Source organism: Eumetopias jubatus, unplaced genomic scaffold (genome assembly GCF_037043125.1).
Source record: "Eumetopias jubatus isolate StellerSeaLion01/CBP00866 unplaced genomic scaffold, mEumJub1_p1.0 scaffold_13, whole genome shotgun sequence".
Classification (NCBI taxonomy): domain Eukaryota; kingdom Metazoa; phylum Chordata; class Mammalia; order Carnivora; family Otariidae; genus Eumetopias; species Eumetopias jubatus.
This window is the reverse complement of record NW_028274819.1, coordinates 57,125,914-57,149,705: the sequence shown is the minus strand read 5'-3', so window position 1 is coordinate 57,149,705 and position 23,792 is coordinate 57,125,914. Positions and strand designations below refer to the sequence as shown.

Here is a 23,792-nt window from a genome sequence, read left to right as displayed (position 1 = left end):
ACAAAGCACATTTGTATGACTTATAGAGATTGGAACATTTTATAATGGAAACCAAACAAATTTCAGCTAGATCATTGCCTAGCTTTGTGGTCTTGAGCAAGTCACTAAATAGCTCATTTACACGTTGTAATATGAGATTACACCACTTTCCTTATAGGTTTCCTTTGTTTTTGTGAGGATTAAAGATTAGGCAAATGTCATGCTTTTACAGATTTAATCTTCACAATAATAACATAGAACAGGTAAGGACATGAATCAGTATGTTCATACTATCGATGAGGAAATCAACTCAAAGCACGGATGGTTTGCTCCAAACTACATGGTTTCTAGAAAGGGAACCAGGACTTTAACATAAGTTTTCCCATTCCTTTTTTATCACTCATATTATGTCCCAACTACTTGTTATAAGGCCCGTTGTATAAAGGCCAAAGGAGGTAATAAGTTAGTCTTAAATGTTAAAGGACCATAAATAACAACATTTTCTTTATCGGGAGATGGAAGAAGGTCTCAAACAAAACTAGCAATGCCCTTTTTTTTTAATAACTTCTTCCCAAATAGATAATACACTACCTTTGGGAATAATCTATAAAGCTATTTAATAGGCCTCAAAGCATTGTATAGGCTAAGGGAAAAGAACCCACTCTGCTAACAATAAAAAAAAATCTCTTTACCAATATGTCAAATAAAGTAAGTTTTTTCCTTTGGCCTACTGGTAAAGAGAATAGGAAAATTAAAATAATTTAAATATAGCAACTACTAAGAATCATAGTCTATAACATCTTTAATGTCATTTTTTCTCACTGGAAAGAGGACAAAAATGACAGTATAACAAAAGTTGAACCTGTCGTAGTGGTTTCATGTTACCAGAAATGTAATTTTCTAAATAACAACAAAACAGATTAATGTTTGTTGTTCTGCTCTCAACCACATACAAATTTTTCATGAAAATCAAACCAAAAGGACAGAGAGATTATTAGTATTCTTACGAACCCTACTGTCTGATTTTCTTAAAGCTCACTTAAAAATGATTTTCTTTAAATTTCAAATAGACAACTCAATAATTTTTTCCCATGATTAGAATTAAATATTCTCTTAAGTCTCCCATCAGAGAACCTGACTCTATATACTTTCAGTTGGGAAGGGACAGAAGGTCCAAAAATCCTCTGGATAAAGTGCTAGGCAACCAACACTTCAAGATACCTCTATTTTTCTCTGAAACATATCCGTTTATTATATAAACCAAATCCTTAGATGTAAAAAGAAATAAAATACCTTGGAAGTCCTCAGAATTGGGCAACTTGACACCACATACAAAGTAATCCTTATGCTCATTCTGCGAATATAACCAAAGAACGAAATTAATTTTTTTTCTACGTAAAGCAAAGAAAGCCTAAGTCAAATCTCAAAGAATTCAGTAGGTCAGTGTTAACTCAAAGACAATACTGTCCTACACTCAAAATATTATCATAATGATAAATACTGTTGAAGCTAGATGATGAGTATATGATTCATTATACTACTATCCGTACACTTATATATACTTAGTTTTTAAAAATATAAACATTTAAAACATCATGTCCAAGCAAAAAGCCATGTAAAAATTTTTATTACAAAAATATCCCTTGGGGGCACCTGGGTGGCTCAGTTGGTTAAGGGACTTCTTTGGCTCAGGTCATGATCCCGGAGTCCCAGGATCAAGTCCTACATCAGGCTCCCTGCTCAGCAGGGAGTCGGCTTCTCCCTCTGACCCTCCCCCCTCTCATGTGCTCGCTCTCTAAAATAAATAAAATCTTTAAAAAAAAAATCCCTCAATCAATTCATAGTTATAAATGAAGATTTTTAAGTGGAATTAACAAGATTCCGCAAGCAACCTAAAATCCTATTAGCTTTCCTCTCAGAAAATCAGTCTTTTAAATCACTTTTTGTTAAAAAGAAAATAAAACCTTCAAATTTAGCGATTTGGCTCTCTAAAGAATTCTCATCATTCTAAATTTTTTGTTTGCTTTTAAAAAATTATTTTTTTAATTTTATTTTATTATGTTAGTCACCATATATTACATCATTAGTGTTTTTTTTTTTTAAAGATTTTATTTATTTATTTGACAGAGACACAGGGAGAGAGGGAATACAAGCAGGCAATGGGAGAGGGAGAAGCAGGCCTCCTGCCGAGCAGGGAGCCTGATTTGGGGCTCGATCCCAGGACCCTGGGATCATGACCTGAGCCGAAGGCAGATGCTTAACGACTGAGCCACCCAGGCACCCCACATCATTGGTTTTTGATGTAGTGTTCCATGATTCATTGTTTGCATATAACACCCAGTGTTCCATTCAAATACCTGCCCTCCTTAATACCCATCACCGGGCTAACTCATCCCCCCACCCCCTTCCCCTCTAAAACCCTCAGTTTGAATCTCAAGAGTCCATAATCTCTCATGGTTCATCTCCCCCTCCAATTTCCCCCCTTCATTTTTCCCTTCCTACTATCTTCTTTTTTTTTTTTAACATATAATGTATTATTTGTTTCAGAGGTACAGGTCTGTGATTCATCAGTCTTAACACAATTCACAGTGCTCACCATAGCACATACCCTCCCCAATGTCTATCACCCAGCCACCCCATCCCTCCCACCCCCCACCACTCCAGCAACCCTCAGTTTGTTTCCTGAGATTAAGAATTCCTCATATCAGTGAGATCATATGATACTTGTCTTTCTCTGACTGGCTTATTTCGCTTGGCATAATACCTTCTAGTTCTATCCACATCATTGCAAATGGCAAGATTTCAATTTTTGATGGCTGCATAATATTCCATTGTATATATATACCACATCTTCTTTATCCATTCATCTGTTGATGGACATCTTGGCTCTGTACATAGTTTGGCTATTGTGGACACTGCTGCTATAAACACTGGGGTTGCATGTACCCCTTCAGATCACTACATTTGTATCTTTGGGGTAAATACCCAGTAGTGCAATTGCTGGGTCGTAGGGTCTCAGTAGTGATCTAATTCTAATTTTATTGAAGTTTTACTTTTTACACTTACTCTAAGAAACTAGATTCAAAAACTTTACATCCTGACATTTACCCCAGGAATTTCTTAAGTAGTACTAATACAAATTAATTAGCAATTATATTTTTAAAGCAGTACATATGCATCTGCATGTATGTGTCAGAATTGATGGTAGTTGATAATTTGGCTCAGTAAGAAAGATTTTAAAGAAACCAGAAATTATTTGTCATTTTTTTCAGATGAAGTTGAGTGCATTCTACCACCAAACTGATATAAAAAATCAAATGGTGGAACCTAACATCCACCCACTTTTTAAATGGATATTAGCTTCTGAATGAATCATGACAGAGCATATGATTAAAACTAGAGCAATGAGTTTTTTCATTGAGAAAAAATGTCAAACAGAAACCATCTTTAAAAAAATTTTTTTTTCCAGAAAATTTGAAACTTACCAAATCAATAGGGTAAATGTAGGAAAGCTCAGATAGTAATTGCCTGCAACGAATTGTCAACTGAGCATTAGTCTTCAGAAAGAGTTCTCTGATGAGGAAAGATAAAAAGCACATTTGTTAAAAAAAAAAAAAGTTTTCATGCTTTCTAACATTTAATTCCACATAATGATATGGAGGAAGATTAAATGGCCTGCAGTAGGCCACAGAAACTCAGAAGTAGAGTCAAGCATAATAGCTAACATGAGTTCTGACCTATCTCTAAATAGTATAAATCAAGATAAATATATACTGAGGCCTACTGTGTGTGTCTAGCACCATGCTAAGAGATGGAAAGGGTAAAAATAATCATTGACTAAGCACCTACCACTATATGCCAGGAGCTTTACAAATGGCTTTATTTAATCATTACAACAACTCTATTAGGTTGATGTCATCACACCCATTTTACAAACAAGGATACAAAATTTAGAGAGGCTCAGTAAGCAGACTAGGGTCTCATTTAATCTGAGGCCAATGTGATTTCAGGAAATATCCAGATGGTATTATTTTAAAGAAGTATTCTCTTTTTCACTCACAGTTACCTCAAAAAATAGCCTGTTGCCATATTCGGAAAATAACAGAATAAAAAGAACAAACAGTAAGTTGTGGCAAGAGATGATGTAGCTCTTCTCTTGAACCAAAGAAATAAGACCCAGAAATAAAACACCTATAGGATAAATTACCTGCTCAACTGTGTTAACAATTTAAGAAAAAGAGGGATTCAGAAAAACTGTAGGTCAAAGTGGAATGTAAAAGTAGTAGGAAACACAAAGAGCACTAAAGACCTAAAGGGATCTAGTCCTGTTTTCCTCGTGATCTGGACAAAGTAACTTCCCATAGCTTTGCCTTCCTATCTGCAAATTGAGAAGATTAGACCAGATGATTTCCACGGTTCTTTCCAGGTCTAACATTCTTGAATGTTCAACTGCTAAGGTTTCTTGAAGAAAAATGTAGGATGAGATGACTTTCCAGAAAAAGTGAGTGAACATGAGCAAAAGAACAGAGGTGGCATCAAATTAAGCATGTGCTGGAAAAAAATAAAGAGAAAAACTATTAGCATCTGTTAAATGAATGTTGTGGAGGACAGAAATTAGCTAGTTGTATAGTGCCAATTTATTGAACACTATTTGAAAATTTGGCAAAATAATCACCATGACTCCTTAAGAGGAGAAGAAATATGATAAAACTAGTATTTTAAGAGGAGAGGTCTGGGGCGTCTGGGTGGCTCAGTCAGGTAAGCGTCTGCCTTCGGCTCAGGTCATGATCCCGGAAGCCCTGGGATCAAACCCCTCGTCAGGCTCCCTATTCATCAGGGAGTCTGCTTCTCCCTCTTCCTCTGCCCCGCCCCCTGCTCATGTGCATGCTCTCTCTCAAATAAATAAAATCTTTAAAAAAATAAAAATAAAGAAGAAGAGAGGTCTGATAAGCAACATGGAGGATGAACTGGAAAGACGGAGAGACTGATGTTAGACAAGCTAGGAGCTATGGCAGTAATCCCAATGGACTAACACTAAACAGGAGTAAGTCTGAAGACATGACTGAAGAAAATAAGCTACACTACACGTAGAAGATAAGAAGATTGAAACATTAAGTCATGGTGCTGTGGGCTTAAAAACTAGATGACCAATGTTCACGTTTCTGATTATGACTATACACTAGGAGCTCTCATAACTACTTCTAGCATGTGCCTGACACTGAGTAGGTGCTTCATAAATATTTGTTGAATAAATGAATGTGGCACTGACGTGTGTGAAATATAAATTCATACCAGCAGCTTTTAAAGAATGCTACTTTTCTAAATCCTATCCTCAAAGCAAACCCATCACTCTGAACCATTATTCTCAGTGTTGCATTTACCTTTTCGCAGTACACTCCTTCCTCAGTTCATTCAAGGATTCCTTCTGGAGTTGAAGCTTAAGGTGCTCAGTTGAAAATGCACTCCCTAGAGAGAGACGGAGGGAGACAATTTCAGACGTGACATTGCAGATATGACTGCTCAATAACAACCAAAAAGGCAGATCCCATGCCCTGACGGTGAGGGAATAGAGTTCAGAGGCAAAGTAAGCTGCGTATAGAGGTCTTCGGGAGGGGTGACTGGAACAAACCTCCCAGCTTGTTCAATTTGACCAAGTCTGGCCTCTAGGAGGAATCAAAGAGTCTCTGCCTCCAGATTTCTGGATTACTGACCAAGAAACCCTGATGAAATTTCAAAATTCAACTTCATTTTAAAAGAAAGTGAATATGGACTCTGAGTGTTACTGCTTATTCACTAAAGGTGCATCAGTTGTAATAAATAGACCTCTCTGGTGAGGGATGTTGATAATGAGGGAGGCCATGCAAGTGTGGGAGTTGGGGATATATGGGAAATCTTTACAACTTCAGCACAATTTTGCTAATGAACCGAAAACTGCTCTGAAAAATGAAGCTGATTTTTTTAAAAAGTGGTTAATGTCTTTTTACCTACAAATGCTATACAACATTTCTGAAAGTATAAAAAGTAAAACAGAAAAAATTACTTGCATTTTGACTACTTATTTTTAGTTCATAAATATATGTAGTTTTAGCTATAATCACAGTGTGTAGAAAATGTATATTCTGATTTTTCCATATTATGTCACAAGCATTTTTAGATGTTGACGGTCTGAGTTGTAATGTTTAATGGCTGTGTAAAATTCAACTCCATGGATGTGAATTATATGAATATTCTACATTTTAACTGATACCCCATACCCCAAATCCTATTACAGAACATTTAATTTCCTTTAAGTGCTTGCTTTAGCACTACACAGAGATTTGTGTTTGTGTTTATATGCCTGATTGTTGTATTTATATCAACTTTTGGAACCTACATTTCCATTTATGTGATCATAAAATCCTTTTACATCTTCCTACTCTAAGAAATGAGAGCATCTTCTGTTCTTTGACAATCCAGGCCTGATAACACCAGAAATACCGAAGCACAGAAAAACAGTCTTAGATCCAGACACACTAATCTCTGGATCTTACAAAGGGGGAGTTTCATAAACCATGATCCAATAGGAAAAGTGCCTTCAACTAGTCTGCACATCTCCTGCAGAAAGGAACAAGAAGTACATTACTGAACATAATACAGTTTAGACCTTAGCACTAAATTCACCATCCTAAGTAATTTTATCAAAATACTTCTCTTCTCTCTCAACTGTACTTAAATGATCCGTACATTGGTAACTTTGCCCCCAAAACAGAACATAACCACTTATCTTTTTTAGCCCCAGCATAAGTCCTCCCTCCAAATCTTCACCCGCCATGATTTCAGATGACATTCAGGTTGACAACCTCCACCACCCACCCCATGTATGTGTTGAACAATTATCAAATATTTGAAATTTTCCAGATATCTATTAGTGATTTCTAGTTTCTTTTAGTCAGAGACTGTATTATACATCATTTTGATTCTTTTGTATTTGTTTTATGATAACAACTATGGCCTAACTAAATGCTCCATGTACACATGAAAAAAGGTATATCCTGCTGGTATGCAGTGGGGTGGTCCACTCTTATTCGGGTCAAGTTAGTTAGTAGTGTTATTAAAGTCTTCTATTCTTACTGATTTTGTCTTCACTTGTTCTATGAACTACAGAGATGAGTGTTGCGGTTTCCAGCTATAAATACAGATTTAGCTATTTCTTCTTTGGTCTATATATATATATAGAGAGAGAGAGAGAGAGAAGCTCTGTTATGTTCATACATATTTAGAATTATTATGTTTTTGTGACTGAACCCCTCCACCATAATGTAAAATCTGTCTTTATCACAGGTAATATTCATTGTTCTGAAATCTACTTTGTCTAATATTAATATAGCCACTCTGGCCTTTGAATTCATATTTCCATGGTGTACTATTCCTATTCTTTTACCTTTAATCAATCAATTTATCTACCATTATATTAAAAGTGGGTTTCTTATAGGTAGCATTCAGTTGTGTCTTTTTTTATATAAAATCTGAACAATCTTTTTTTAACTGATATATTTAGACTGCTTACACTTAATATAATTGATGTTTAGATTAAAACCTACCATTTTGCTAGCTGTTTTCTATATGTTCCACCTATTCTTTGTTCTTTTATCCCTCTTTTTTTATGCTTTTGGACTGAAGATTTTTTACGATTCCCTCTTTCTTCACTACGTGGCTTAGTCTTACCTCCATTTTAAATTTTTAGTGGTTGCCCCAGAGTTCATAGTATATAACTTCAATAAATAAGGAAAACCCAAAAGACTCCACCCCCAAATTACTAGAACTCATACAGCAATTCAGTAATGTGGCAGGATACAAAATCAATATACAGAAATCAGTTGCTTTCTTATACACTAACAATGCAACTGTAGAAAGAGAAATTAGAGAAACGATTCCATTTATAACAGCACCAAAAACCATAAGATACCTCAGAATAAACCTAACCAAAGAGGTAAAGGATCTATACTCTAGGAACTATAGAACACTCATGAAAGAAGTTGAAGAAGACACAAAAAGATGGAAAAACATTCCATGCTCTTGGATCGGAAGAATAAACATAGTTAAAATGTCTACGCTACCCAGAGCAATCTATACCTTCAATGTCAACCCGATCAAAATTCCAATGACATTTTTCAAAGTGCTGGAACAAACAATCCTAAAATTTGTATGGAATCAGAAAAGACCCCGAATCACCAAGGAAATGTTGAAAAAGAAAAACAAAGCTGGGGGCATCATGTTGCCCAATTTCAAGCTATATAACAAAGCAGTGATCGCCAAGACAGCATGGTACTGGCACAAAAACAGACATATAGACCAATGGAAGAGAACAGAGAGCCCAGATATGGACCCTCAACTCTATGGTCAAATAATCTTCAACAAAGCAGGAAAAAAGGGCGCCTGGGTGGCTCAGTTGGTTAAGCGACTGCCTTCGGCTCAGGTCATGATCCTGGAGTCCCGGGATTGAGTCCTGCATTGGGCTCCCTGCTCAGCAGGGAGTCTGCTTCTCCCTCTGATCCTCTTCCCTCTTGTGCTATCTCTCTTATTCTCTCTCTCTCAAATAAATAAATAAAATCTTTTTAAAAAAGCAGGAAAAAATATGCAGTGGAAAAAAGACAGTCTTTTCAATAAATGGTGCTGGGAAAATTGGACAGCCACATGCAGAAGAATGAAACTCGACCATTCTCTAACACCATACACAAAAATAAACTCAAAACGGATGAAAGACCTCAATGTGAGACAGGAATCCATCAAAATCTTAGAGGAGAACATAGGCAGTAACCTCATCGACATCGGCCACAGCAACTCCTTTCAAGATACATCTCTGAAGGCTAGTTAAACAAAAGCAAACATGAAGTTTTGGGACTTCATCAAGATAAAAAGCGTCTGCACAGCAAAGGAAACAGTCAACAAAACAAAGAGGCAACCCACAGAATGGGAGAAGATATTTGCAAATGACACTACAGATAAAGGGCTGGTATCCAAAATCTATAAAGAACTTCTCAAACTCAACACCCAAAAAACAAATAATCAAGGCAAAAAATGGACAGAAGACATGAACAGACACTTCTCCAAAGACATCCAAATGGCTAACAGACACATGAAAAAATGTTCATCATCATTAGCCATCAGGGAAATTCAAATCAAAACTACACTGAGATACCATCTTACACCAGTCAGAATGGCAAAAATGGACAAGGCAAGAAACAACAAATGTTGGAGAGGCTGTGGAGAAAGGGGAACCCTCTTACACTGTTGATGGGAATGCAAGTTGGTACAGCCACTTTGGAAAACAGTGTGGAGGTGCCTCAGAAAATAAAAAAATAGAGCTACCCTATGACCCAGCAATTGCACTACTGGGTATTTACCCCAGAGACACAGATGTAGTGAAAAGAAGGGCCATGTGCACCCCAATGTTCACAGCAGCAATGTCCGCAATAGCCAAACTGTGCAAAGAGCCAAGATGCCCTTCAACAGATGAATGGATAAAGAAGATGTGGTCCATATATACAATGGAATATTACTCAGCCATCAGAAAGGATGAATACCCAACTTTTACATCAACATGGATGGGACTGGAGGAGATGATGCTAAGTGAAATAAGTCAAGCAGAGAAAGTCAATTATCATATGGTTTCACTTATTTGTGGAACATAAAGAATAGCATGGAGGACATTAGGAGAAGGAAGGGAAAAATGAAGGGGGGGAAATCGGAGGGAGAGATGAACCATGAGAGACTACGGACTCTGAGAAACAAACAGGGTTTTAGAGGGGAGAGGAGTAGGGGGGATGGGTTAGTCTGGTGATGGGTATTAAGGAGGACACGTACTGCATGGAGCACTGGGTGTTATACGAAAACAATGAATCACCGATCACTACATCAAAAGCTAATGATGTATTATGTGGTGACCAACATAGCATAACAAAATAAGATAAAATAAAAAAGAATCAAATGAAGTAATAAATATAAATCATCTTTAAAAATAAATAAGTTCACCTTCAAATATTATTATACTACTTCATGTAGGGTATAAAAACCTGAAAGTACCATACTCCCAATTCTTCCTTTCCCCACTCTTCACATTCCTCACACATTTTACTTTATGCATGTTTTAAGTTCCAAAACACTGCTATTTTTGCATTAGAAAACAGTCTTTTATAATTACAAATAAGAAAAAATGTGTTTATAATATCTTCAACCATTTCTGGATATCTCATTTTTTTGTATGTAGAGCCAAGTTTCTGTCTGGTATCATTTTCCTTCTGCTGAAGAATTTTTTTTCTTTTTTTAAGATGTATTTATTTGAGAGAGAGAGAGAATGAGAGTAGGAGGAGCAGAGGGAGAAGGGGAGAGAATCTCAAGCAGACTCTACACTGAGCACAGAGCCTGACTCAGGGCTCAATCTCATGACCCTGAGATTACGACCTGAGCTGAAACCCAGTCAGAAGCTTAACTAACTGTGCCACCCAGGTGCCCCAAGAATTTCTTTTAACCTTTCTTAAAATATAGGACTGCTGGTAATTAATTATCTTAGTTTTGTCTGATAGAGTCTCTTTGCACTTCAGTTTGGGTAATTTCTATTGATATATATTCAAGTTCACTTAATTCTTTTCTTAGTTGTGTCATATATGCTGAAGAGTCTGTCAAAGGCATTCTCCATCTCTGTTACTGTGTTCTTTATTTACAGCATATCCATTAGATTTTTTTTTATAGTTTCCATCTCTCAGCTGAAATTTACGATCTATTCATGCTTGTTATCCACCTTACCACAAAATCATAGTTATTTTAAACTCTCTCTGATAGTTCCAACATCTGACTCACGGCTGAGTTTTTTTTCTTCTTTTGAGTTAATTTCTTCTCTATAACATTTTGTTGGTGTTGGTGGGAGGGAGGGATAATGATGGTTTTTTCATTTTTGCTTTTCCTTGTCTCAAAAAGTTTGAATACTCAACATCATGTGCAACAGAGAATATAGGACACTAGAGAAAGAAAAGAGCATGTATCTTCTACTGTTAATTTGGGAGTTGAGTCAATACAATTAGGAACTGGGCTGGGTTTGGGTTTTGTTGCTGCCATTTTGTTGTTACCTTCAGTGTAACACATTCTTCAAATTTCCTCTAACTCCCCCTTTTTGGAGGTGGTGATGGTGGTGGAGAGGATTTGCTACAGGGTTTTTCTCAGTGAACCTGTTCCACCCTCAGATTTAGGTATTCCTTGTGAACCTGCACCTATGTAAGAGTGATTCACTATGTTCTTGCCTCTCCTCAAGTGGTACACTATGGTGGATTATTATTCCATGCTCTCTAGCCTGGTTGGGGAGGAGAGCAGAGTTTCTCTTTTATCTTGTTTGAGTTAACAGACCCTGTGTCCTTAGGTATCAAGGTAGGGCTTTCTCAGTGATACTGGCTCTCCCCAGGGGATAGGAGGTTTCCAATAGTCCAGGTCCAACACTGTTCCTGCCCCACCCTCAAGGGTAATGTGTTTTTGTTTTTGCTTTTGTTTTTTCCTTCCTCCAGTCCTTCACCTGTGCCTGGGGGAGTGCAGGGCTTACAGCTCCTCCTCCAGAGGCTTAATGCTTTTGTTCTTAGAAAAGAGTTCTGCTTTCTAGCAACAGTATCCACTCGCCTCCCTCCAGACCTATACCATACCAGGGGAGGCTTTCTACATTTTCTACCCTGTCTCCAATCTTTCTTGTGAATATCCAGTGTAGGTTCACACAGAATAAACTATAAGCAGGTGTGAACTGCCTTCTAGGTGCTATGCAGTCTTACAGTTGTGCACACTTAGTGGTTAGCAATTTGTTAAAAACTCTGACTGAATTATTTTGCCTTCTTAGAGATAGTGGCCCAACTTCCCCCCACACTCTGCCACTGGTGAGTCAGTCCTCACATCCTCTCTCTTCTTGGACACACCCATCTTTTCTTACGTATCATGCTCCTTGGTTGCCCTGTAATCTTAGTTCTTTAGATTCAAGAAAAGTTATGATTTTGTATATTATCCAACTTTCTCTTGTTGTCAGGGTGGAAATGAAGTTCCTTCTATCTTTTTATATCTTAGGCTAAAAAGTTCTTCTCTGTTCTTTGTATTTTCTGCTCCTTTTGGGTCCGCTATTCTGTTTGTTCAACTTGGACTAGTTTATACTGTTTTCCTCAAACATCTGATGACTCTTGGTTTTCCCTTCAAATCCATGAACAGGGGCGTCTGGGTAGCTCAGTCGGTTAAGCGTCTGCCTTCGGCTCAGGTCATGATCTCGGGGTCCTGGGATCAAGCCCCGCGTCAGGCTCCCCACTGAGCAGGGAGCCTGCTTCTCCCTCTCCCTCTGCCTACACTCTCCCTGTTTGTGTCCGCGCGCGCTCTGTCAAATAAATAAGTAAAATCTTAAAAAAAAAAATCCATGAACAAGTAACTAGATTGATTAGTATAGGCAACTAGGGTAGGTTTCCTTTGAAGCTATAAAGATTTATTTACATGAAAGGCATTATTCTCGAATGCCAGCTCAGTGTTAAGTGTGTAGGTCCTATTGACAATTAGGCTTTCCTTCTAAGTATATATGCCATGCTGGAAGAAGGGAGTACCTTTATGTTTAAACTACCACAACTGTCAAGTAAGGAGAACTTTACTTTGGGATTGTGTTACTCTTAGGCATTTCACTTCTAAGTAGAGCTGCCTTTCATGTTTTCCCTCTAGGTCAATTGTAAAAGTCCACAGTAAGGCTCTGTTCCACTTTTCAATGCCAAACCCTTGTACCATGGGACCTAACCAGGTCAAGAATCCATTATGTTTAGAAAGCAGTTGGAGCAAGTACTATAAGTTACTCCAAATTCACAGAGAAAAGAAAATGAGCCAGTAGGCCCAGCTACCCTAATTATTGCTCCATCATTCCTGATTTCTATACTTGGAAATTCCAAGTTGAAGTTTCTGAGAGCTGTACCAAAAACCTTTTCTATTTGTGTTCCATGCTGCAGTTTTTCTCTACTCTGGTTTATGCATCAAAACAATCCTATCTATGTCGTGTCCTTGAGAACTGTGTCAAAATCTTTGCTATTCCAATGGTACCCTCTTTTATTTTCACTACCACCGATTTATTCTTTATGCATGTATCTTTACTATCTTATCACTGGGTCCTTGAGAGGGAGGGAGAGCAAATGCATCTGCTTGGTTTACCATATTCCAAAACTGCTTTCTGAAATGTTTGGCCCTGTCCATGTACACATTAACATTCCACTCTGTTAGGAAGATGGCTCCTCTGTATAGCAAAAACTCAAGTCAGACACTTCAATTTTAATAACCAAATGTCAATGTTGTCTCCTGAAAATCTAATAGCTAAAGAATATGAATCTTGCTTCCATCAACAAAACAAAACACAGACTCTTTGGGCTCTCTCTCACCAGAGAGTTTGGTCTCAGACTGGACAATGGCCAGCTCCTGTCAAAATTACAGTTAAAACCAATAAACTGTCATTCTTCTGGGTTTTCTACATCAAGTCAGATGACCAAAAAGCAATATACTTGAACTATTTTAGTTTCCTTCCCTGCAGAATGGCCTTTTCTGTACTATGATTTATGATGCCGCCCTTCTCAAGGGTTAATAGATACTTCTCGCTGTAACTTTTGCAAAATTGCAATTGACTATATTTCATTATGATATTTAATACATTGCACATAAGAAACTACATGCTAAATTCCTCTCAGAATTTAGTGCCAATAAATTTTTTTTCTCCCTAAAGAACTGATATACTTTCTTCTAACATGCAATGAAGCACTGGACTCCTTTCATAATTCTACACAATTGGCTTGATGGCTAAGGTCAGAGCTCATTTTAGTGTTTCAATACAATAGGCAGATCCTATGGGAGGCAGAGTACTATACTGGAAAGCCCATGTACTTAGGAAGCAGAAAGATCTGGGCTAAAATCCTGCCTATGCTACTTTCAGGACTCTAACCAAGTCTCAACTTCTGAGTTTCATTTTCCTCATCTGTAAAATGGGGATTAATTTCACTTTCGTTCAACATTTTCATTCTCTCAACTTGTCTCTATGAAGCTCTAAGTGGGTAGAGAAAATTACACAATAGTCTGATTGATTCTACTTTAAAAATACAAGCACAGGGTCCACCAGACACACTGTCCAGCAATCCTACTCTAATTCCCTCATTAGTTTGCTTTCCCACTCTTGGCCCTGACTACTCTACATATTGCCCTCAATCCTTAAACCTCCTCTAAATCGAATATAATTGTCTCACCTCATACCATCCTGAAATAATCAGATTCCCTCACAGTCCTACCCACTACCGAATATGTAAACCTGCCCTTGTGCCATTTTCTTAGGCTTCTCCTGTTCAGTGGGTAAGGCAAATAGCTTCATTTATATAAATTCTGAATTCCTTTTCATTCTAATCCATGTCAGTCACACTGCTCTCTTCCTAACAAATTATGTTCCAGCTATAGTGGCCTCTTTTCTGTTCCACAGCCCAAGCCCTTTCCAAGCCTTTTCACTTGCTGTTCCCTCTTTTTCCAGCAATTCTTATCTTCAAGGCTGAGCTCCTCCGGCAAACTTTTTCTGAGCAATCTCTGTAGAAATGGTCTCCCACCGTTAGCATCTATACCACAGCTTGTTTTTAGTACTTGTCACAACCCGACATCTACTTTATTTGGTTTCTTGTTTCCTGTCTTACCCACTAGGTAAGTAACCAAAATTGGAAGTCTTAATTAATTCTTCCTTTTTCTCTCTTTACTCCAATATCTGCTTTTCCTTCAGCATTTGTCTCTGTTTAATCATCTGGTCAGTTGTCAAAACTAGAAATTGGAAACCAACCTAAATCCTTCTCTCCCTCTCTTCTCAAACCCACCAAGCCATTAACAGTAGAGTCTATCATCGAAATATTTCTTGAACCTATATACTCCCTCCTCCCTTTACACTGCCAATCTGTTTTGATTTTAATTACGGAAGGCTTAGATTATTGTAATAACTCCCTAACAGTTCTCTATTGTCAACTCTTCAAAGAGAACATTCTAAAATATACATTTAATCCCCATTCTGTATTATAGTCATCAATATGGTCCCATCTACTTTTTGTCTTTAAGAAATTTGCTTAAGTTATTTCAGTAGATCTCCAGACCTTCCAACAAAAACTTGCTTTATGATTAGGTCATTCTTTACCCCTCTGGCCTCGCCTTTGGACCCTTAAATGTATCCTTAGTTGTAGCTTTACTAGAATTACCTGCAATTTTCTAACCTACCTCTATGTTTCTGTATAAACTGTTCCCTCTATCTGGAAAGTCTCACCTTCTCCCCCTAGCTATACATCAGGTATTTTTCTAGACTCAGCCTAAGTGTGACCTCCTTTACATGGTGCTGACTTTCAGATACTTATCTTCTTTGCTCCTATGACACCTTCGAAATATCTGTGTCATAGACTTTTCACACCTGTCGTTACGTTTCTAACATCTTACATGGTGCTGGAGTTGTTGTAGGTGTTCCATAAATGATGACTAAAGGGCTTGACGAAGGTACACATGCACACACGTATTCAATGTTCTTCCTATTTCCTTTACATGCCTTCTGACCTCTTATTTCTATGTTGAGCCATCTAATTGCAAATGTATTTTTTGTAAATGCCACGTCTAGCTTTTTGGAAGTGGAGAAAAAACGATGGCAAGCCAAAAGAAAATTCTGTCAGGAGGCTATTTCTGCCTATCTATACCTTCCTTTGCAAAGGAGGGAGATTAAAATATGATAGTTTACCTTCCCTACAATCCAATTAAGATACTGGAATAAATCATTACAAATATATGGAAACAGAATCATTCTGAAAAGAAAATCTGAAGTTTACTCAGGACCCACATTTGTCCTCCCCACTGCAAAGCTGTCTGCTTTCACATGCTGCATACAATGTCAACAGCTCAAAGTAAAGAAACTTTAATAGCATAAACCCCAGGGAAAAACTGTCCTCAAGTTCAGAAGTTTTTAAAAGGCAGATGTTAATAATTTTTAAGGAAGTCTGTTTAGGAATTTCTGTCAGATGGCTATAAAAAAATCAGAACATATACACAGGCTAATAAAATTTAAATTCTGCCATCACTTCAAATAAATATATCTTGAATTATAAAATCAGTAAGGTAATATTTCAGTTTGTGACCTTATGATGTAAGAGGAGAAAATTGTTACGTAATGCTTAATAATGTCTTTATAATTTCAAATAGAAACCTATGACCTTTTAATAGAAACTAAAGCCCTGTATGATTCTTTTATGAGAAAAGAGCACAATACTTTACCGACCAAAAAGAAGCTAATTAAATAGAACAAGATACATAATTCATCTTACTCAAATTTATTACAAAATGACAATAAAAATGATTATAATTGATGGGAACTTCATATAAAACAGTTATTTCGGCAATAAAGGATCAAAATGTTCTGTTTACTGAAATTACCAAGAGGATTTTTCCCCCTAAATCTAAGCAATGAAATCTGACATAGCTGACTTCCACATACTACATCACTAAAAGAATGTGCTTGTTTTTGTTCTTGCTTACCAAAATGAATTGAGGATCTTTAAAACACAAGGTTCTCCCACATGGCTTTCCAGTTAATAAACAACATCTATAGACCCATAGACACACTTGGGGTCAGAGAATCAATCTCTCTATTTTTGTACCTTTCACTGCTGGGAAATAAATGTTGGCATCAAACTTGGAAAAATAGAGATTCATAAAAAAGATTAACAGATTTCCCTCCTTTTTGCCAATCCTATCCTTCTGAGATATCTAGAATATTAGAGATGTAAGAAGTCTGGACTGTAAAATTCAAAATTTTTTTGTTTGTGAAGAGGAGATAAGACCAAAAAGGTTGAATGACTTGTCTAGGGACAGACTGAGAGAATGGCAGATCTTTAATCCAGATCTCTTAACAAATTAAGATGTATCCAAATCAAAGACATCTTTGGGGAAAAAATCACTTCACCCATCCTGTAATAAAAAGGAAAAGAATAGAACAAAGTTCTTTATCTAATAGTCCACAGGCCAAATGGAAAACTAGCAAACCATCAGTCAATTTATCTGTTGGGCACATACTAGAGAAAGCAACAATATTTTGTTTAGTGGAAACAAGACAGGTGTTGGAGTCAGAGAAACCTAAATTTGAATTTGGATCTGTTGTTATTTGTGAGAAATGTCTCTGAGGCCCAGTTTTTCTCATTTGGAAAAAGGGGGTAAAAATTATTCCATTAGGACCCTTTTAAGAACTAAATGATATACCATAAGTGAAATATTTAGCATGTTATGGGATTTCAATAAAAGTTACCCACTTTTTAGGATTTATGTAGGGTTTAAATGAATGTATTTTATAAGGTTTTAGATAATATGGAAGAGTGACAAAAGCACAGATTTTAGAGACAAAAGGTCTAGGTCCATATCCCAACTTTGCTCCTAACTATCTGTTCACACCTGGCCCAAGTCACTTATTTTCTCAGTATCTCATATATAAAATGAAGCTAAGAATATTTGCCATACCTAGCTCTTGGGGATACTTTAAAGATCAAATATGATAATCTCTGTGCAAGCACTTTCTAACTATAAGGTACCTCATATATGTTATTGTTACTATCAAGAAAACTAATTGCATTAAAAAATAGCCTCTTCCTACAAAGCTTAGAGAACTGTGCTTTTATAAAGTTCATATCGCTCCCCAGGCACCACTGAAGAGTGCTTAGATTTTATCAACATTTATAAAATGTGTTTAGATTATAACCTAAACACATTTCCTTAAGACCAATGTTTCATACCAATTTCTAAACCAAATTTCAAGCAAACTAATTTAGATAGAGTATTGCTTCTCTAAGATTTGGGGATTGAGTTAAGGCAACAGACCCTGTAAGCCAACATATCATTAATTAACAGGAAGATTATTTGGTTTGAGACACTAATAAGGGGAAATCTGTTTTTTATTAACATCATAAGTTAAACTACCAAAATCTGCCAACAATGAAAATGCATACATTAATAAACATTAATACTGAAGAGATCAGCTCATGGCCCAGCTGGAAGTTGCTGTAGACAAGCTGAACACCACTGCCTTTGAGGTGTGGGAAGTGGAAACTTATAGGTGTGGAGTAATGAGGTCCCTCAGAGTACGTGGCCACTCAGCAAGTCAACAGCATGGACAGAAATTATCTTTTTGCCTCTTTCCAATATATCATCATACTGCAATAAATTTTTATTAAAAAAATATAAAATGTATAATAGACACCTGGTTTCTTCCAAATGTTTACGCAAATTAATCCCAAAGGCACTATTACGAGCTGCTATCCTCACTACACAAATGTGTAAGAAGATGCAGAAGTAATTCCTTTATGATCATTCAGAAGAATCAGTAGCAAAGACTAAATATCATATATTACTGACTTTGTATCCTAACTGAGCTCTTGGGCTGAGAACCAAGTGCCTAGATAAGCCCCAAGTTCCAAAGAGAAGTCATAATACGTAAGATGCCATTAGGATTATTCATATTAGCAAATCATTTCACAAATGACTAGCAAACATGCTAAGTCAAAGCTACAAGCACAAGTAACAAATACATTTTCCCCTTCATGTTACCAATACCAGTCACTCAGATGTTTCTAAATATTTTAACCTGACTCAAGATTCATTAAATAGTACATTCAAAGTCAGTATACAAGAATATTGTTCAACACAAGTGTTCTTTCAACCGATCAGAATAAGTATGTCTCTGGTTACCTAGCACAATCACTATGAAGAACAGGGGTCCCTAACAAGTAGAACAAGATCTACTGGTACATAAATCTGGTTATCTGTATCCAGCCACTCCTGCTTTCCAAACCCCCAGCCCACCCCAGTGCTGATCACTACAGTCTACAGAGATACACAATGGCAGAAAATCTGCAGCCAACAGCAGCATTCTATCCCTTGCTTACATTTTTTATATTTTATATTTTTTATTTATTTTTTATTATGTTATGTTAATCACCATATATTAGATCATTAGTTTTTGATGTAGTGTTCCACGATTCATTGTTTGTGTATAACACCCACTGCTCCATTCAGAACGTGCCCTCTTTTTTTTTTTTTAAGATTTTATTTATTTAAGAGAGAGAGAATGAGAGATAGAGAGCACGAGAGGGAAGAGGGTTAGAGGGAGAAGCAGACTCCCCACCAAGCAGGGAGCCCAATGTGGGACTCGATCCCAGGACTCCAGGATCATGACCTGAGCCAAAGGCAGTCGCTTAACCAACTGACCCACCCAGGCGCCCCAGAACGTGCCCTCTTTAATACCCATCACCAGGCTAACACATGCCCCACCCCCCTCCCCTCTAGAACCCTCAGTTTGTTTCTCAGAGTCCATAGTCTCTCATGGTGCATCTCCCCCTCTTCATTTTTCCCTTCCTACTATCTTTTTTTTTTTTAACATATAATGTATTATTTATTTCAGAGCTACAGGTCTGTGATTCAACAGTCTTACACAATTCACAGGGCTTACCATAGCACATACCCTCCCCAATGTCTATCACCCAGCCACCCCATCCCTCCCACCCCCCCTCCACTCCAGCAACCCTCAGTTTGTTTCCTGAGATTAAGAATTCCAAATATTAGTGAGATATGATACATGTCTTTCTCTGATTGACTTACTTCGCTCAGCATAATACCCTCCAGTTCCATCCATATCACTGCAAATGACAAGATTTCATTCCTTTTGATGGCTGCATAATATTCCATTGTGTGTGTGTGTGTGTGTGTGTGTGTGTGTGTGTGTGTGTGTGTGTGTGTGTGTACACCACATCTTCTTTATCCATTTATCTGTCACTGGACATCTTGGCTCTTTCCATAGTTTGGCTATTGTGGACATTGCTGCTATAAACATCGGGGTACACATAACCTTCAGATCACTACATTTGTATCTCTGGGGGAATTATCCAGTAGGGCAATTGCTGGATCGTATGGTAGCTCAATTTTCAACTTTTTGAGGAATCTCCATACTGTTTTCCAGAGCGGCTGCACCAGCTTGCATTCCCACCAACAGTGTAGGAGGGTTCCCCTTTCTCTGCATCCCCGCCAACATCTGTCATTTCCTGACTTGTTAATTTTAGCCATTCTGACTGGTGTGAGGTGGTATCTCACTGAGGTTTTGATTTGGATTTCCCTGATACCGACCAATGTTGAGCAGTTTTTCATGTGTCTGTTGGCCATTTGGATGTCTTCTTTGGAAAAATGTTCATGTCTTCTACCCATTTCTTGATTGGATCATTTATTCTTTGGGTGCTGAGTTTGATAAGTTCTTTATAGGTTTTGGATACTAGCCCTTTATCTGATATGTCATTTGCAAATATCTTCTCCCATTCTGTCGGTTGTCTTTTGGTTTTGTGGATTGTTTCCTTTGCTGTGCAAAAGCTTTTTATCTTGATGAAGTCCCAACAGTTCATTTTTGCCCTTGCTTCCCTTGCCTTTGGCGATGTTTCTAGGAAGAAGATGCTGCAGCTGAGGTCAAAGAGGTTGCTGCCTGTGTTCTCCTTTAGGATTCTGACGGACTCCTGTCTCACATTTAGGTCTTTCAACCATTTTGAGAATATTTTTGTGTGTGGTGTAAGGAAATGGTCCAGTTTCATTCTTCTCCATGTGGCTGTCCAATTTTCCCAACACCATTTGTTGAAGAGACGGTCTTTTTTCCATTGGACATTCTTTCCTGCTTTGTCGAAGATTAGTTGACCACAGAGTTGAGGGACCATTCCTGGGCTCTCTATTCTGATCCATTGATCTATGTGTGTGTTTTTGTGCCACTACCATACTGTCTTCATGATGACAGCTTTGTAATAGAGCTGGAAGTCTGGAATTGTGATATCACCATCTTTGCTTTTCTTTTTCAACATTCCTCTGGCTATTCGGGGTCTTTTCTGGTTCCATACAAATTTTAGGATTATTTGTTCCATTTCTTTGAAAAAAGTGGATGTATTTTGATAGGGATTGCATTAAATGTGTAGATTGCTATAGGTAGCATTGACATCTTCACAATATTTGTTCTTCCAATCCATGAGCATGGAACGTTTTTCCATTTCTTTGTGTCTTCCTCAATTTCTTTCATGAGTATTTTATTGTTTTCTGAGCACAGATTCTTTGCCTCTTTGGTTAGATTTATTCCTAGGTATCTTATGGTTTTGGGTGCAATTGTAAATGGGATCGACTCCTTGATTTGTCTCTCTTCTGTCTTGTTGGTGTATAGGAATGCCACTGATTTCTGTGCATTGATTTTATATTCTGCCACTTTACTGAATTCCTGTATGAGTTCTAGCAGTTTTGGGGTGGAGTCTTTTGGGTTTTCCACATAAAGAATCATATCATCTGCAAAGAGTGAGAGTTTGACTTCTCCTTTGCCAATTCGGATGCCTTTTCTTTTTGTTGTCTGATCGCTGTGGCTAGGACTTCTAGTACTATGTTGAAGAGCAGTGGTGATAGTGGACATCCCTGCTGTGTTCCTGACCTTAGGGGGAAAGCTCTCAGTTTTACCCCATTGAGGATGATATTCGCTATGGGTTTTTCATAGATAGCTTTTATGATATTGAGGTATGTACCCTCTATCCCTATACTCTGAAGTTTTGATCAAGAAAGGATGCTGTACTTTGTCAAATGCTTTTTCTGCATCTACTGAGAGGATCATATGGTTCTTGTTCTTTCATTTATTAATAAATATATTGCATCTCATTGATTGATTTGCAGATGTTGAACCAACCTTGCAGCCCAGGGATAAATCTCACTTGGTCGTGGTGAATAATCCTTTTAATGTACTGTTGGATCCTTTTGGCTAGTATGTTAGTGAGAATTTTTGGATCCATGTTCATCAGGGATATTGGCCTGTAATTCTCCTTTCTGATGGGGTCTTTGTCAGGTTTTGGGATCAAGGTGATGCTGGCTTCATAGGATGAGTTTGGAAGTTTTCTTTCCGTTTCTATTCTTTGAAACAGCTTCAGTAGAATAGGTATTATTTCTTCTTTGAATGTTTGGTACAATTCCCCAGGGAATCCATCAGGCCCTGGACTCTTGTTTTTTGGGAGGTTTTTGATCACTGCTTCAATCTCGTTACTGGTTATTGGCCTATGCAGGTTGTCAATTTCTTCCTGTTTCAGTCTTGGCAGCTTAGAGGCTTCCAGGAAGGCCTCCATTTCATCCAGATTGCTCAGTTTATTGGCATATAGTTGTCGATAATAATTGATTCTATTTCCTTGGTGTTAGTCGTGATCTCTCCCCTTTCATTCATAATTTTATTAATTTGGGTCCTTTCTCTTTTCTTTTGGATAAGTCTGGCCAGTGGTTTATCGATCTTATTAATTCTTTCAAAGAACAAATTTCTAGTTTCATTGATCTGATCTACTGTGTTTCTGGTTTCTAATTCATTGATCTCTGCTTTAATTTTAATTATTTCTCTTCTAATGCATGGCTTAGGCATTGTTTGTTGCTTTTTCTCTAGTTCTTTAAGGTGTAGAGTTAGTTGGTGAATTCGGGATTTTTCTATTTTTTTGAGTGAGGCTTGGATGGCTATGTATTCCCCCCTTAGGACCACCTTTGCAGTATCCCATAGGTTTTGGACCGATGTGTTTTCGTTCTCATTGATTTCCATGATTGTTTAAGTTCTTCTTTGATTTCCTGGTTAACCCAAACATTCTTAAGCAGAGTGGTCTTTAGCTTCCAAGTGTTTGAATTTCTGCCAAATTTTTTCTTGTGATTGAGTTCCAATTTTAAAGCACTGTGGTCTGAGAATATGCAGTGAATAATCTCAGTCTTTTGGTGTTGGTTGAGACCTGATTTGTGACCCGTTATGTGGTTTGTTCTGGAGAAAGTTCCATGTGTACTCGAGAAGAATGAGTACTCTGTTGTTTTAGGGTGGAATGTTCTGTAAATATGTATGAGGTCCATCTGATCCAGTGTATCATTCAAAGCTCTTGTTTCCTTGTTGATTTTCTGCTTAGATGATCTGTCCATTGCTGAGAGTGGAGTATTGAGGTCTCCTACAATTAACATATTGTTATCAATATGACTCTTTATTTTGGTTAACAGTTGGCTTATGTAGATAGCTGCTCCCATGTTAGATATTTACAATTGTTAGATCTTCTTGTTGGATAGACCCTTTAAGAATGATATAGTGTCCTTCTGTGTCTCTAATTACACACTTTAGTTTAAAATCTAATTTGTCTGATATAAGAATTGCTACCCCAGCTTTCTTTTGAGGTCCGCTGGCATGGAAGATGGATCTCCATCCCTTCACTTTCAGTCTGGATGTATCTTTAGGTTCAAAATGAGTCTCTTGTAGGCAGCATATGGATGGGTCCTGTCTTTTTACCAATCTGCAACCCTGTGCAGTTTTATGGGAGCGTTTAGGCCATTCACGTTGAGAGTGATTATTGAAAGATATGAATTTATTGTCATCATGTTGCCTGTGAAGACCTTGTTTTTATAAACTGTCCCTGTAAATTTCTGTTGTATATCACTCCTGGGGTCTTTCTCCTTTTATAGAACCCCCCTTAATATTTTTTGCAGGGCCAGTTTAGTGGTCACATATTCTTTCAGTTTCTGCCAGTCGTGGAAGCTCCGCATCTCTCCATCCATTCTAAATGAAAGCCTTGCTGGATAAAGTATTCTTGGCTGCATGTTCTTCTCGTTTAGTACCCTGAATATGTCTTGCCAGGTCTCTGTGGATAGATCTGACGTTATCCTGATGTTCCCCTCTCTGTACGTAAGGAATCTCTTCCCCCTACCTGCCCTTAAGATGCTTTCCTTGGTTCTAAGATTTGCAAGTTTTA

The 23,792-nt window shown here is 37.5% G+C and overlaps 1 protein-coding gene across 2 annotated transcripts in view; it reads right to left on the bottom strand.

Moving 5' to 3' along the window:
- UVRAG (UV radiation resistance associated) overlaps positions 1 to 23,792 on the bottom strand; it is a 327,746-nt gene that overhangs the window by 133,221 nt on the left and 170,733 nt on the right. For both annotated transcript variants that reach the window (XM_028115861.2, XM_088017675.1), the window contains 3 exons: positions 5,361 to 5,445; positions 3,465 to 3,552; positions 1,273 to 1,333 (listed from right to left, as the gene is read on the bottom strand). In XM_028115861.2, the coding sequence (XP_027971662.1) occupies positions 1,273 to 1,333; positions 3,465 to 3,552; positions 5,361 to 5,445 (234 nt within the window). The remainder of the gene's footprint in view (positions 1 to 1,272; positions 1,334 to 3,464; positions 3,553 to 5,360; positions 5,446 to 23,792) is intronic.